The 16,386-nt window shown below is 41.2% G+C and overlaps 2 protein-coding genes across 6 annotated transcripts in view; one reads left to right on the top strand and one right to left on the bottom strand.

The window, feature by feature from the left end:
* The window catches only part of CTNNA2 (catenin alpha 2), a 464,788-nt gene that overhangs the window by 152,518 nt on the left and 295,884 nt on the right, over positions 1 to 16,386 (bottom strand). Inside the window, exon 1 of one of the 5 annotated variants that reach the window (XM_038135462.1) lies at positions 5,853 to 5,871. The exons of 3 other annotated variants lie outside the window; for them this stretch is intronic. The gene's annotated coding sequence lies outside the window, so the exon portion shown is untranslated. Of the gene's footprint in view, positions 1 to 4,032; positions 4,052 to 5,852; positions 5,872 to 16,386 lie in introns of those variants that run through there. One more of the 5 variants, XM_038135461.1, reaches the window with a different exon arrangement.
* On the top strand, positions 4,102 to 10,455 carry LRRTM1 (leucine rich repeat transmembrane neuronal 1). The gene has a single exon (XM_038135464.1). It carries the CDS (start codon positions 5,015 to 5,017, stop codon positions 6,575 to 6,577), a length of 1,563 nt encoding a protein of 520 aa, XP_037991392.1. The 5' UTR covers positions 4,102 to 5,014; the 3' UTR covers positions 6,578 to 10,455.

The following is a 16,386-nucleotide window of genomic DNA, read 5'->3' as shown; positions in this document are numbered from 1 at the left end:
TACCTCTGGCCATTCAGAACCAGTAACTCTGCCAAGAGTTTTGCTATCATGCCCAGAAATCCAAAGGTATTTTCACAGATACTTAAGAGATTCAGTCCTTTTTTAGCTTATTCAAGTAGTCTATTAGTCATGAATGGAGGAGAGAGTTACTTTTTCATACTCTGGATATGTTGTCCTAAAAACTGACATTTCTGCATTGCACTGACAATTCTGCAAATGGTTCTCTTCTGTCAGTGACCTTCTAGTGCTATGCATGACCACCTACAAGTGAACTGTGGTTGATGAGGATGGAATAACTGCAACGAGACAGAAAAATGTTTATCACCTTGTCAAAAACAAAAAGGTCATTTACATAAGAATATCTATGATTTAAAGGTAGCCACAAATCCAATGTGTCTGTCAGGTACTGTAAGAATTTAATCACATCTGGAGCCAGCAGGACTATTTTGGTCAAAATCTTGTATAATGTTACTCATTTTTATATCTACTAAAACAGACCTGTTATAGAAATGGACTTCTTATCAGCTGAAATCCTAAATTTTATACAGAATGGGCAGTCAATAAATGTTCAGGATGACCAAGACAGAAATTCAAGAGAAATAACAGATGTAGTTTGCTTTACCTTAGGTCATATCTTTTCCCCCCTTTTCTGCTTTTAAATGTTTCTTTTATGCAAAATGCCATGGTTCAGCACACTCGAAAATTAAAGACTACCAAAGATCAAAGTTTGAGTCCTTCCATTCATGAAAGGAAATTAAAATCATCACTAAGAGCACTTTTTATTATTCTGATATAAACCACTCACAAAATGCCAAAAGGAAGAAGTATACTCAGTATTTAATAGGTTGTTTTGCCTTTTCATATTTTGGTGGAGAATTTATGAAAAGATGTGTGTATGAAGAGTTAGATATCAGCAGCCCACATTCTGATCTCATGCACTCTGTCCCAACCCCACCTGTCCTGGATTGCAAATTAAGATAAAGTGAATACGCAGGCACAAACAGCAAAGGAATATCCAAGGGATTAGCAAGGATTAAATGATTCTGAGGCCAGTTAAGTTATATGGGACATTTAATGGTTGGACTGGATGATCTTAAAGGTCTTTTCCAATCTTGATGATTCTATTATATTATAGAATATATATTATAAATATTATAAATGTGTAGAGCAAATACATTGAAAGGTGTTTTTCTTTTACAGCCTGAAAAATTCTGACCATTGCTGCCACTGAATTATCCTTGCCATGACTGCAAGAAGAAGCTTCCCACTTAAACTTTCTAAAAGTTTATTCATGTTGTTCTTCCGTAACCTACTTTACATTGATTTAATCAAGCTCCTTTAAACACATACAAACTTAGTTTGCCATTCTTAAAATGTTTTATAATAGCACATTTAATAAAGCTAATTTAAGTCTGCTAATTTATAGAGACTTGCCAGATGCTTTGAAACTTCAGAAAATGTGTAAACTTAACAGTTTGGCTGTGATAACAGCTCAGACAGTGGAAATTAAGCCCTTCGCATTACAATCATCTTCAAAGTGGATTCCTGGTTTGATTGCAAAAATGGTACATTGCAAAAAATACAGTAGGACACCAATTTACAAAAGGTATTTCAGATGCCCCAGTTCTTGAATTCGGTCACTGCTGTGCCTCAACATCACAGCCTCAAACATACACTGAGGTATCTCATCTCAAGAGTACCTGGATTCTTTTTTACAACCAAATTTTGGATAAGAGCAGAGTTTCTTAGTCAATAGCCCTCTGTTAGAGCTCTGAGAGAGTGCACTTAGGGCCATTAATTCTGGGTCCCTAATTCTGGTTGTCAGTCTTCCAGCTGCTGCTATATAGGTTTGCTACTGTCTGCTCTAATTCCTGCCTTTGAAAACCAAATGATAATGGATTATATGCCAGAGTGGGAATAGGCACATTGGTTGGGATCCAAGCTGTATCCCAGGTGATAACAAGGAGAAGCAGTGAAAAAAAAAAAAAATCAGCTCTTCGGTGATGTATCAGGGAACTTCATCTCTACTAGAAGAAGTCTTCATACATAGCATTTAAATGGTAACTAAGTGATCCTTATCATCATCTGATTTGCAGAAAATGGTAGCTTTCCTTGAAGATATAATTGAAATTTTCAGGGCTACTGTTGCAGACCTCACCTCAAATTTTACATGGGACAAGGCATTAAGGCTTCCCCCAAGAAGACTTGTAGGGTTGCAGATTTTTAAGGGACACAACCTCATTGCTTTGAAGCTTTTTTCAGTATCTGTGAAGTTCAAGTCATACTTATATTTTTTCCCTGCTAATTGCACCAAAATATTCATCAAGGCAATCTGGAATATATTCTTGGATGGGTTTTTTTAGTCTCCCCTGCTTCAATGCTCTTTCTGTCGGTTCTGTCACTGCTTTCCTTCCTGCTTTTGTGTACCGAGAAACAGAATTAAGGTGTACTGCAACCAGTGGACACTTGCATAAACAGCCTGCTTTGAATAAAACTGCATGATCTGGGGAGAGGAAAACCACCTTCAGCTCTCCTGCCCAAGTGCTAAAACATGGATGAGTCTCATATACTATTACAGTATAACATTTTTCTTTGAGACCACTGAAAGGTTGTGAAGAGCAGAAAAATGCAAATAAACTGAACGGGGAGCATAAAAGCACATTGATCTCCAGGTTCCGAAACCGCAATTTAAATGGTTTATATTTGTAATTTATTTAAGATTGTTTCTGGCAAATCCATTAGTAATGAATCTCCTTCACACATTTTTATTTTTATGCACCAGAGCTTTAAGTTTGCCAGGACTTCTGCAAAGCAACTTTTACTGCATCAAATTACTGCATTCCTTGATCTCTCCCAGCACACACTCACAGCAGCCACACTCAAACACAATGTTTAGCTCTGCAACAGACACCACCAAAACAAGGAATTTCTTTTAAATTAACACAGCTGTGAAAAAGAAGGCAAACACAGTGGTTTTGCCCTGTCCCTCCAGCATTTTGCATCCGATGCCCGCTTAAAATCAGCACGATCCTCTGCAATCCTTGCATCCTAAAATCCGTGCGGAACTTCTTCATTGGGTATTGATGCAGAATTGGGAGCTGTCAGCTCCGATCGCTCTCACCAGCACAAGGGCTTGAGATTCTACTTCATAATAGGAAAAGATGGCCAGTGTTTTCCTGACAGAAATACCATACATTTTTCAGTCAGTAAAAATTACAGAGCTCACTGACGATGCCTTTCCCATAGAGAATGAGGACTGCAAATTAGCCAGCAAAGATTTTTTTTTTTCTTGGAACACCGAACAAAAACCAGCACAATCTGCTAAACTTATTAACTAATGGGGTTTGAAACCCCCTCTTTGCATGCTGCTGACATGCTCACAGCAACCTATGCATTGATCTTATTCAAAAAGCACAGTAATCTTTATGCTGCTAGAATTTGAGTTCTGTGTGCCATAGCATACACTGCAAAGAAAAAGGAAAAAAAAAAAAAAAAGCCTTTAGGAAAGGCACGTGCTGAACACACAAAATATGCAGGATGGAACAAGACCAAATGTAATTAAAGCTTATATGAAATGAGACATTCCTATTTGCACAGCTCTGGCTGTATTTCTCTGAGAAAGAATGCACAGAATTTCAAATCATGCTCTATTTAGACAATGTCAGAAGAAAAAAAAACACATTTTCCCCCCACACACCCCTCAATCCTCCACCCAAAGACCAAAAGGCAAATCTCATCATCGGAATTAGAGAGAAAAAGCAATCCAAAAAGACTGGTTTACATATTCCTTCCCAAAGCAAGTAATCGAGTCTCTCCCTCTCCTGGCTAATAGCTTATAAATTCAGACTTTAAACAAAAGCATCCGAAGGAAAAAAAAAAAAAAAAAAAAAAGAGAAAGAATCCTAATTCTCAAGCTTCCTACTTAGCACTGCCTCGCTTTTGATGATTTGTGCGGCTGTGTGAGCGTGCCTGTTTGAGAAATGGCGAGATAGGCTTAAAGTATTTTCCATTTCATCAAAGAGCATATATTACTTTCCTGGTTCGCTCCGATGTTGGTTTTATGCCCACCCCTTTTCAATCTGCCCATGTCTGAGATGCACAGTGCAGGCGTACAATCATGAGCAGCTTACGACACTCAGTGAACACTGGGTGCCTCTGCATGCTCTAGCAACATACTGCTCAGCTGAAGGGAAGGGATTCTTGCTGTCTCTCTCTGCTCTAAGCATCACCTAACAAGCAAAGCGAACAAAGAATGGGAAATAAAGCGACCCTTAGCCGGTCTGTGAATGAATGGTAACCTCTCTCTGGAGTAAAGGTGGTGCCGGTCCATGGTCGTTGCAAATGATGGACATTAAACAGATTGACAAATCCTGTGGAGTCGTTAGTAAAGAGTTTGGAGTTTTTTTCACGCCACAGTGTTAACTGCAGAGGAAAGGACAGAGGGAGAAGGAGAAGATCAAGCTCATGTACATAGTTCTGAAACTTGCAGGTCCTAGGAGGCAGCTCAAAAGCTAGCTGGACAAGCCTTTCGCTCGTTGAGCAGAAGCGAAGTGAGACATTGTGAGCTTGCCAGCCTTGCACAACATTGAAAGGGACTGAATTTGTAGCACAGAGGGGTCTTTTTTAGCTCTGCATATAATTAGTCCAAACACAAAGGAAGCAACTGAATGGAGGTTGTCACTCTCTGGAAAAGGGTGGGTAAGACACTTTTTAATTAAATTCTTTCATGAAGAAAGATTTTTTTTTTCCTTTGCTGCAGCATTTAACATGAACAAAATCACTATCATTTTACCTTTGAATGTCTGTGAACTTTAATGCTGCACAGCTCCTGCATGCTGTAAAGTGAAATATTTGCCTCTGTGTTTGTTCTGTTTGCTGTTTTGCTTTGGTTTTCGGGCTTTGTTTCGTTGGTTTGCCTTTTTTTTTTTTTTTTTCCTCCTTTAAATAAAATATGATGTAGAATTTGAAAAGACTCAATGGACATTCTCAAGCATATTTGGAAATATTCTTGCTAATGGATTTCCTTCTTATTGGTCTCTGTTTAAACTGGCTGCTGAGGAAGCCCCCGGGGTTGATATTGTGTACGCTGGGTATCTTTTCTAAAATGCTTCCAGCTGTGAATAGTGGGTGTCCACAGCTCTGTCGGTGTGAGGGCAGGCTTTTGTACTGTGAATCACTGAATCTCACAGAGATGCCTCGCAACCTGTCGGGCATGATGGGCTTGTCTCTGCGGTACAACAGCCTTTCAGAGCTGCATGATGGACAGTTCACAGGGTTAATGCAGCTCACGTGGCTCTATCTGGATCACAATCACATTTGCTCAGTGGAGGGGAATGCCTTTCAAAAATTGCGGCGAGTTAAAGAGCTCACCCTGAGTTCCAACAAAATAACCCAACTGCCCAACACCACTTTCCGCCCCATGCCAAACTTGCGCAGTGTGGATTTATCATACAACAACCTGCAGTCTTTGGAGCCTGACCTGTTCCACGGGCTGAGAAAACTGACAACTTTGCACATGCGGTCGAACGCCATCAAGTTCGTGCCGGTGAGAATTTTTCAGGACTGTCGCAGCCTGAAGTTTCTAGACATAGGATACAATCAGTTAAAGAGCCTGGCTCGAAACTCTTTTGCTGGCTTGTTCAAACTCACTGAGCTGCACCTCGAGCACAATGACTTGGTGAAAGTGAATTTAGCCCATTTTCCCAGGCTCATCTCCCTGCACTCCCTCTGCTTGCGAAGGAATAAAGTTACCATCGTAGTAAACACTTTGGACTGGATATGGCAACTCGAAAAGATGGATCTCTCTGGCAACGAAATCGAATACATCGAACCTCACGTTTTCGAAAGTGTACCTCATCTCAAATCCCTGCAGCTGGACTCCAACCGGCTGACCTACATCGACTCCCGAGTCCTCGACTCCTGGAAGTCCCTCACGAGCATCAGCCTCTCCGCCAACGCCTGGGATTGCAGCCGGAACGTCTGCGCCCTGGCCTCCTGGCTCAGCAACTTCCAGGGTCGCTACGACAGCAACCTGCTCTGTGCCACCCCCGAGTACGCCCAGGGAGAGGATGTTTTGGACGCCGTCTACGCCTTCCACTTGTGCGAGGACGCCGACCCCACGAGCGTCAACACCTTCTCCCCGGTGACCAACAACAGCGAGCAGACGCCGGGCTATGGCTCGGCCACCGCCACCTACGACGCGCCCGACGGCGACGAGGACCGGACCACGTACGCCGTCACCATCACCATGCCCGGCGAGAACTCCGAGAACGCCGTGCAGATTCACAAGGTGGTGACGGGCACCATGGCACTGATTTTTTCCTTCCTCATCGTGGTTTTGGTGTTGTATGTCTCCTGGAAGTGCTTCCCAGCCGGCTTAAGGCAACTAAGACAGTGCTTTGTCACACAGCGCAGGAAGCAGAAGCAAAAACAGACCATGCACCAAATGGCTGCCATGTCAGCCCAGGAGTATTATGTTGATTACAAACCCAACCACATTGAGGGAGCCCTGGTGATCATTAATGAGTACGGATCTTGCTCCTGTCACCAGCAGCCAGCGAGGGAATGCGAGGTGTGATTTTCCTTTGGGATTTAAACAGTGTGCAACCAAATAACAGCGTGCAGGCAGACAGTGGCACGGGGTGGGGGGGGGGGTGCTGGGCTTTGCTGGTGATTTCTGACGTGCACCCCTGCCCAAATTGTTTAAGAGAGGCTGTCCAAAAGACTTGATATTTTAGCTTTATCGTGTCTTAAAAACCTTCAGGACAGCCAATCTTAAGGTTTCATATGCTAATACTCCCTTTGAAGATCTGTCAATATTCAGGAATCTGAGAGTGTAAAAAAAGGTACCAATTATTGATCTTTTGTAAACTAAGAAAACTGTTTAAAATAAAAAAAAAAAAATAGCATTTACAGTTTTTACAGACTGGTGTATATTACATGAATGGTCCCCTGTATACAAAATGCAACAGTTTAACCTCTCTCTTCATGCTGAGTGTTGAAATGAAAAGTAGAGGAGCAAAGAAGCCACGTAAAATAGAAAGCTTAAAATGACCCAGGTGGCTTCCCATTGTAATTAGCACACATTCACGTACATCATGTTGCTGAAGATATGAAGCATGACACTGGAATTCTATTTTTGTTAATGTGCTACCTGTAAGTGGACGTCAGTACAACAAGGAGCCAGAGCACCTCAGAAAGGCTGAAGTTTTGACTGTGTCACTAGGACAGGATTTCTGAGGATTTTTAAGTACAGCTCTCTTGTTAGTTACTGTAAGATCCATAAAAACTGCATTATAACCCCTAAAAGTATTTTGTATCAAAACTGATGATATTGTGAGGACTCACTAAGAAAAAACAACCAACAAAAGCCAAACAAGTGAAACACTGCCAAAATGTGCTCATCAGAATTTACTTTAATATAAAAACCAAAAAGAAATAGTGTTAAATTGAAGGGTTTTTACTTGCATTTACCACTTTTATGGTTGTTTTGAGCTGTGCCAAGAGCAAAGACCCCCTTGTTTTGTGCCCTGTGGTGCCATGGTGAACAGAGAAGAGCAAAAGCAGTTCTTTGGGTCTCAGTGGTGAAACTCAAGAGCAAAACCACTGCCAGGGTAGGACAGAGAGTTTTCAGAGCACCCTTCTGGGTCCTGTAGTAAAGTGCTGGCAAAGCCCAGCTCGTGTCCCTCCCTTCCACCACCAGCCTTCACTAACAAAACAACCCCAAAACCTCTGCAGAGGCTGGAGGCAGATGTACCCTCCTTACCAAGGACTGAAAAATGGCATTGATGGATATAAGCAGTGATTTCATGATGTAGAATCCCACAGCTGTTTTATCTGACTGCCCTTAAATAAAGGCTTCCTTTCCTTGTATTTTGGATTTTTCATTCCAGAATGTGAACAAGCAAACGATTGATCTTTTCAGCAGCTCCTCTCACACTAATTGACGATGAGGGAGTTTTATAACATCAGGCAGAGCATCTTGAAATTTTCTTCCTACAGCATTACATGTGAATAAAATGTGATGGATGATGAACTGGGTGAAATTTCTATGCTTTGCACATGTTTCTCTATCCTCAGGTTACCACCAAGAGAGGAGCAATTCCAAAATTTTACATGCATTTTAATGCAGCACTGTTTTTTTTTTTCCTTTTTTCATTGCATTAAAGTGCTATCTACTCTTACAAGGGTACAGCAGGCTTATAAAGCAGAAAAACAGGCACAGAAGAAATAATTTGTTTTCTTGCATAGCAGGTTTTAGCCATTAATTTTAAATGTAAAGAGTTAATTTTGTGTTTATTTTCTGACTGAAACTATTTTTAAGGAGTCAGAACTTATTTTCCTCTGTCTCATACCATGTATTATAAAACATGAAAATAACCTCTTAATCAAAAATTTTTACTCAGTGAGACTGTAATGCCATCTGTGAAAGCAATGAGATTATGTACTGGGAGAGGACAGTTTCACAGAAAATTTAATGAAAATCAACTGCTTGTTTTTCCTAAAGCCACTGCAAATTCACCCCCAGCTTTCAAACAAGCAAGCACTGTTAAACCCAGGCTTTTCTCTCTTAAACAAATGCACATTTCTCTCTCTATGCCTCAAGCCCACAAGGGCCTGATCCATCCTGAAACTCCCAAGTGACCTGAGGGGTTGAGTGTACATGTACAAACCTAACAGAGGGAAGGTACAGAGCCCCTCCTCTCTTTGGGTTCCTGACCATGCTTGAAGCAAAAGTACTTTATGCCAATGTAACTGTGGGCCCAGCTATATTTATTTTCCCCATTAAACCTTTCTCTGAAATCAATAGGGAATTTAACTGTGAAAAATTGGCTCTCTAACTTTGGACAGGGCTATGTGTTCCCCAAGCCCTCAGGCAGCACTTGGGTACAGCCACTTGCCAGGAAGCTTCCAAAATCAACCAAGGTTGTTAAAATACTGTCTGCATATGGTAAAACAAAATATGAACTGGCTTTATTTTGATAATGACCCCCCTGTTGCTATCAGGAAATGTGTTGGTGCAGTCATGGTTTTGCCCCTGTGAACCTGAGACAAGCCTGATACCAACAAACAATCTTCCCGTGGTTGTATTTCCGTGTATTTTTAGCCTTTTTGTGGGTTGTATTTGAAACACACGAGTGACTGCACCCCTCTGGAGTCATCCCTGCTGTTTATTGGTGTTAGCAACCTCCAGCTACGTTTGCAAAGATTTGAGCAATTCTGCCTTTGGAATTTATTCACCTCTGTGCTCCATGCATCTGGCATTGACAGCCCAAGTAAACGGAACAGAGCATTTTTCTTTGAAGGTGCAGTGATTTCTTGAGTGAGAGCTGATTTGGGTTTTGCCTCTTGCCACTTCTCCTGAAGAGAGGTGATGGCCACCAATGGCTTGCCACCCTGAGCAGGATGATGGATGGATCCCTCCATGGAGAGCACAGCACTTATTAAAGGATGTATTTCAAAATCCTCATGCAGAAATCTTTTCCTAAGGGTAATCCCTTCTAGAGACAACCTCCTGGTGATCCCCAGAGGATTTCTGGAGATCTTGACACCCTCTGAATATTTATTGGAGAAAAGAGGGTGTCTCTGCTGTTACGAGGCATGAAGGCACTCCACAGGGTGCCCACATCCAGGCTGAAAATTTACATGAAATCTGTGTGGGTAATAAAGAAATAAAAGAGCCTGTATGTCATTTCAATCCAGCTATTGCAAATCCAGTTATTCATCCTGCTCCAGGCTACTTGCATTGGTGTATATGAGAGTTATTATATTTGTACTGCATTTAGAGCAACTTCAGGGACAGATTTTCCCCAATTCTTTCTCCCAAATTTCATGTTCAACAACTGCCCAGAGATAAGTTATTCCCTCTCTTTTGATGCCCTTACTGTAGCCTATTCAATGGCTCAAAAATCAAAAGGACAAAAAAAGGAAAAAAAAAGATGCTTTTGGGGTGAGTTGTGAACAGTGTTTTGTCCATGAAATGCTTGGGGAACATCAAAGGAAGGGAAATATTTTAAATATTCCCTTTTTGATGTTTCCACTTAATAGGACTAATCTCCCTTTTATAATTAGGTAATTAACATTGTTTTTGTTTTGTTTTTTGTTTTTGTTTTTTTTTTAATATTTAACTGTCTTTTTGCACACAGACAAGGGTGAAAGGCAAGCAAAAGCACTACCTTTCCTGAGCTGGTTAGCAGTACCAGTGTTACAGATCTCTAATATGCATTCTCTTGCTGCTAACATCAATACCCACTCACAGTGCACCCAGTGCTGAAGGAACTGTTGCTGTGTATGCTTTGAATGTATATAAGGGATGATTTATTTTCCTTTCTGCCTTTTTTCCCTTCCTTTCTGTACTACTTTAAAAAAAAATGCTATGAAACCACAGAATCAATGCTAATGTACCACATTCTGTTTCTGGCCTGAAAATATAAAATACAAAGAAATTCTGTTAAAGGTGCCAATTCCCTCCTTTGCCATGTCTGGGTGCTGCAGGGGGTGAGCCCAAGGGATGATCCATTCCTTGTGGTCACAGCAAGGATGCTCTGGACCAGGCTGATCCAGCTCCCTGCCCACCCTGTGCCACAGAAAGACCATGAACCATCCCTAAGGGTATTTTTGTATGCTTTAATATATTCTGTATGTTTTCATGGCTAAGGCATTGAGGGGTAGTTGAAACGAGTCTATTTGATAATTTTCTTCAGTGCTGGCAAAAAAAAAAACAAAAAAAAAAACAACTCTCATTTGCTTTTGAGATGGACTACATTTGCTCCTTGTGTGAGTCTCATTCTGCATTAACAGCAAAAGGACTCTCTGAGTCCCCCTTCCTCCCCCCTCCAGCTTCTACAGTGGTATTCAGAATGGCAAAAAGGGAGTGTTTAATGAGGAAGCTCATTTCTAGTGCTATTATAATAATAGCAGTGATAATAATGAAATTAACAGGAGACAAAAGATAAGAGGGAAGACTGGAGCAATGGCAACCAAACTCAGGGTGTTTCTGGATTCCTCTGCCTTTTCCTTTTGTAAAGATGGTTAACCTAAAGAAGGAGCACAGATGAAAAACCAAGACTGAGGGTGGGTGGAGAAAGCAGTTTTAAAGACTGTGCAAGCAGGGATGAAACAGCTTCTGCAAAGGAGGGTACACCACTAAATAGCTCCATTCAGCAGCAGGGAGAAAAGGAAGGGGTGAAGGGACAGGATGAAAGGGAAGATGAGAGCTGGTGAGAAGGCAAGGGGGGCACTGTGCACACATGGGAAATGAGATTTTTCCGTGCCTTCCCCTCCCACGTTCGGGCTGTGGCAAGGACAACAGCAGGGATTTAAGGAAGATGCCCAGCATCTCTCTCCCCTTGCCTTTCCCAGCAGAGCAGGGAGGGAGGCGCAGCCCGACACGCTTCCCCAAACACGTGTCCGCAGCCCCGTCATTTCCTCCGCCACCTCCCTGTCCCCGGGGAGCACAATGTCCCCTCATCCATCACTCTGCCTGCCCATCCTGCGCTGTGCCTCTGCCACCAATTTTTTTGGGCTGGTTTTCTTAGCTATCCTAATCACAGTTCACCAAAGACTTGCTAGAAAAGCAGACTTTTCTACCAAAAATATATATATTTTTTTAAAGAAACCCTCATCTAGAGGGATGGGTGATCTTGAGCTACTGTGGATTCTCCTGCTAATTATATCTACACTCATAGTCAGCTTCCACATTCACAGCTCTAATGACAAACAGATCTGAGATATTTTTGCTGTGTGCAATTTACCATTATGCACCAAGGTTATACTTTTCCTTGACCTGCCCAACCCAGTCTAATATTAACAAATTGAGTATTTATGCGAGTTCCTTTCCAAGCATGAAGTTGATTAGGAATTTAGGAAATGCTGGTGATTTAAAGATTAACCTTTCATATAATTACTGACATAAACCAGAGCTATTAAGGTATTAGAAACAACTATTCGGAGCATATTCTACATTAAAAACCAAATCACATTTAGAGCCATGAGAAAGACTTTCCATACCAGCCATTTTTTTATTTTTTATTTTTTTTTAACAGCAGAAGAAAAACCTGGTGAAAGGAAAGGAGTAAGCACAGCCTACCTCTAAAGTTATGGAGAGGAAAGCAAAGCTATAAAAATAATACAGAAACCAAGCAACAGTCTTCTGCTGGCAAGACACAGCTTGTAATTGGGTGGGTGGCTGTGAAGAGCTGAGATGAATGCTGCAGAGCACTGTAATTTTATTGCACCCTGTCTGCTCTAAAGTGAACATATTCGCAATGAAATCTGTACTTCTGTGAGAACAGGGCAATTGGGTTTTTTGGGGTTTTTTGTTTCATTTTCTCGGGGTTTTTCTGTTTGTTTGGTTTTTTTTTTTTTTTTTATTTAATTAAGATCACGTCACTTGTTGGCATCCAGGCACAATTCTTGAGGCTTTAAAGCAATTACTGTTCTTACTCCCTTTGCTGGGGTGATAGCTGGGGGAGACACTCAAAGGGAAGAGGCTGCACTGAAAGGAGTTTGAGCTCCAAGTCCCAGATTTGCATCACAAGAGAAGAAATTCAGTTGAAAATAAACACCAGCTTTTCACCTTTCCCTCCATCTCTCCTCTTCCTAAAAATCCAAATATGTAAATATGATGAAAATCAGAGGTAGGTGGCAGTGCTAAAGGATTGATACATTAATACTATGCACATCTGTGCTTGGCAAACAGCACCGACTATTCTGCTAAGGCACTTTTATTTTAAATCATTTCCCTGCTCTCATGTTCTGCACATCCTCACCATACACAGTCACTACTGCCAGAAAGATGTCTTTCAGCACGGGTGCTATGGGAACATGACCAATTCCCTTCCATTTCTGAGCTAACAAAGACTAAATCCAAGATTTCAAAGGCAACAGGTAAGTAGAAAAATCTACTTCATCACTGAATTATCACTTTTAGCACAGCAGAGTTCTCTGACTGACGTGATTAGACACAAAGCCCAGTTATTAATTTATTACCAACTTTAATCTGGCCCTTTTTGCTGATGTGCCTTTCTCCTGAGAGCACAGACACTGCAGAGAGGGTAGAAAATTTCTTTGGTAAAATCAAAGATTTATAAAAATATGCATGGACACATCAAACTGATTTAAGGGCTGATCCAATGAAAAAAATGCAACTCATGTACAGCAGATCTTCCTGCAGTAGCACACCTCTGTACCCTAGTGGTTACAGTCAGGTATGAGCAAACATCCTCCTGAGAGCTGGGGGACTCAAACTGAAAACAGATTTCTGAATACCTTTCAAAATATATACTTTCCATCTAATTTTTAACCCTTCTTACCCATTCTCACATTTTTCATTCCCAGAGTCTCACAGGCAGGGTGAATCAAAAAACAGGAGGGGAAGGAGGAAGAGGAGAGCTCTGAAAATCCCAAACTAAGCTGCAAGAACAGTCCACAGGTACTGAATTCCTGAGGTTTTGAGCCTTTTCACAACTGTCAGCCCTTTGAAACATGTCTGCTATCAACCCTCTTTGCAGGATGAGAGGTAAAGTGAGCTCCCAAGAGTAAACCTGGATCTGTCTTTGTGGTCCAGTGCCTCTCTGACAGCCTGGCTTGCTTAGAGAGCCTCGTAAATATTAAAGAATGTTAATAATAATGAGATAAACCATCTAGGGATTTTTTTTACCCACTCTTTTTTTTTCCTTTTTTTTTTAAACTTGTCTCCATAATAAAGCTTATAATAGAAAATTTACTTCTCTGATCCACATTATTTTCCAGTGTAATTTTTTTCCCACAGCAAACAAATTTGTGGCTGCTGCTCAAAGGTTTGCAATCCTTGTGCTAAAGAGGCCACTGGATGTCAAATGTTTACCTTAATTCCATGCAAATGTCACTCCATGTTGGACATTTTGTTTTTCTTTACCAGCGAATTCAGCTGCCTCCACCTTCACAAACCTTCCCCCTGCACCATAACTCCCTTTCCAAGCAACCCAGAACCCTCTGCTCCTGTCAGATCAAATTCCCAAACAACAACTGGATGCCATAAATTTATTATGTAATTGCTGTAGTCTAATAAATTGGATGTGCATCCTATGGCCTGAGAGATGAAGAAATCATGGAGACAGCAAACAAGCAGGAGGAATGCAGCTGACATTCCCTCTCTGGGGAAAACCCACAAAACAAAATCCCTGCGTGGGACAGGGCTTGAGGAAAGTGGAGGGCACAGAGCACCAGCTGAAAAAAAAAAAGGGGGGGGGGGATTACATCAAAGAGGAAATCACTGCTAAAAAAAAAAAAAGAGGGGGAAATTGTAAAGGGGACAGTGCCCATAAGAGATGAATCAGAAGGAGATTTAGCTGACAACCAACACAGCTGATCCTCAGCAGGTGATAACAAAGCTCTGTGGTGATTTCTGATAACCAATGAGCCTATATAAACCTACATCTCCAGTAGGAAACAGAAATCCACAAAGTCCCGGGGAGCTGAACCCTGGGCTTATTCCTCTGTCCATCTTGGCTTTGTCATGATTGGCTTTTTGGTCGATTTTTAAAGTTTTTTGCCTTTTCATTGCTGTCACACAGAGAACTGAACCCATGGAGATTGTGCTTGGGCTTCATGGGGAATATGCTAAGCCAAAAGTTGTTTTCTCAATGGGTGGCACTTCTAGACCAAAGCAAACCTTCCTATATTGCTCTGTGTGTCTATTTCTCTGATTCTAGCAACTGTTGGGAATTGCATTGGGTTATTCTAGCTGGCAGAATGAAGAACTTCCCAAAAAGTTCCTTGAGTAGTTTTATGAAGTTGCACTGAGTATCTTTCCTAATAAGAGTTGAAAACTCTTTTTTTTCCCCTGGTTCTCCTTTCTCACCATGTAGGATGCTCCAGCCTCAATCTGTCATTTTTCATTAGCACAGGAGTCAAGCTATGGCTATTAATGAAAATTCTTAATGAGGATTTGATGAATAAGTCCTGGAAAATCAAACTCGAAACAAACAAGCTAAAAATCTGTGTCAGATCTATTTTTTGTAGGTACTAGAAACTGGGAAACGAAGGCCTGTATAAAGCACGAGGGAATTTAAAACAACAAATCATATTTGGACTTTTGAAGAGCTTTTGACAAGCTATTCACTTTCCCATAAATAAGACAAGCTCCATTGTCATAGAAAACTAGGTAGGAATTCAAAAATAAAGTGGCTTTTTATTCATACAGGGAAAAAATGGAGCACAGTGTGGTCTCAGGGTCAGGACTGCTGAATCATCTCAGCTATGATCAGGAAATAGATGGCATTTTTCAAACGACAGATTATTTATATAGTGAAAAATAATGGAAATCGTGTGGATGTGCAAAGGGACTTCCAAAGGCTGAAGCTTATATAAGCTTTGATGGATGGAATTCTGAATTGTCAAATACAAAGCGAAAGACAAGATATAAGGGGAACTGTTCATCTGTGCCTCGCTGATGGAAGTTATAGGCAACAATTGGACAGCTGTCTTGCAGGGCATTGCATTACAGTCTCTGCCCAGTGTGCAGAGAGGGGAAAAAAAAGAGGAAAAAAGAAAAGTGGAATAACATGTCTAATGGAACAGCTCTCAAGGAATTAAATATTGTGATATAAACCACGCCTATGGCTTCAGCTAGAAAATTCTGTTAAGGCTAAGTTAGAAAAGAATCTGAGTGCTAGATAAGGATAAAACCCTGCCAGGTGAAAGGATGAGTGATTTGGGAAAGTTTGCGAGGAGGGAGCGGAAGAATCTACAGATCTACAAGAGCAAAACGTGGATCCACCCCCCCTCTAGTGGCCAGTCCCCACCGGCTGCTGCAGAAACCACCCGAACCACCGGGCAGCAGCTTTGGAACAAGCACACACCCGTCGTTTTTTACTCCCCCTTCAATTTTATGTTTCCTCACCGTATATTATTTTTTTCTATCCCTCATTAAATGCCTGCTGCACTCCTGTGTTGTTTCTCGTCATTACTCAGTGCACAAGCTGTTGTGCAGATGGATTTTTTATTTTTTTTTTTCCTGCTTGCTTGCAAGAAGAGGATGCAGAGTGTGACAGGGGCCACGCACTCCCTGGCATCAGGAACAATCATAACATTTTAAAAAAATAACATTTGGAACTCACTGTACACGACATCACCGATGCAAAAAAAAAAAAAAAAAAGGCATTAAAAACAAGGAACAGTTGTACAGAAATGGGAACATGGAACTAATTTGGTACATACATCTCTAAAACTTTATAGATTTAAAAAGATAATGTTTTAGGAGCAGCATCTGGGACAGGGAATATCATGCAGTAAAAATGTGGGGTTTTTCTTAATTTGTTACTCATGGACCAGTCACTCAATTTCCACGTTTCCAACCAACCTGCACACCTGGGGAAACTGAGGCTGGGTGAGCCCTTTACATCC

Source organism: Motacilla alba, chromosome 4, assembly GCF_015832195.1.
Source record: "Motacilla alba alba isolate MOTALB_02 chromosome 4, Motacilla_alba_V1.0_pri, whole genome shotgun sequence".
Classification (NCBI taxonomy): domain Eukaryota; kingdom Metazoa; phylum Chordata; class Aves; order Passeriformes; family Motacillidae; genus Motacilla; species Motacilla alba.
This window is presented reverse-complemented; position numbering and strand designations above follow the sequence as displayed.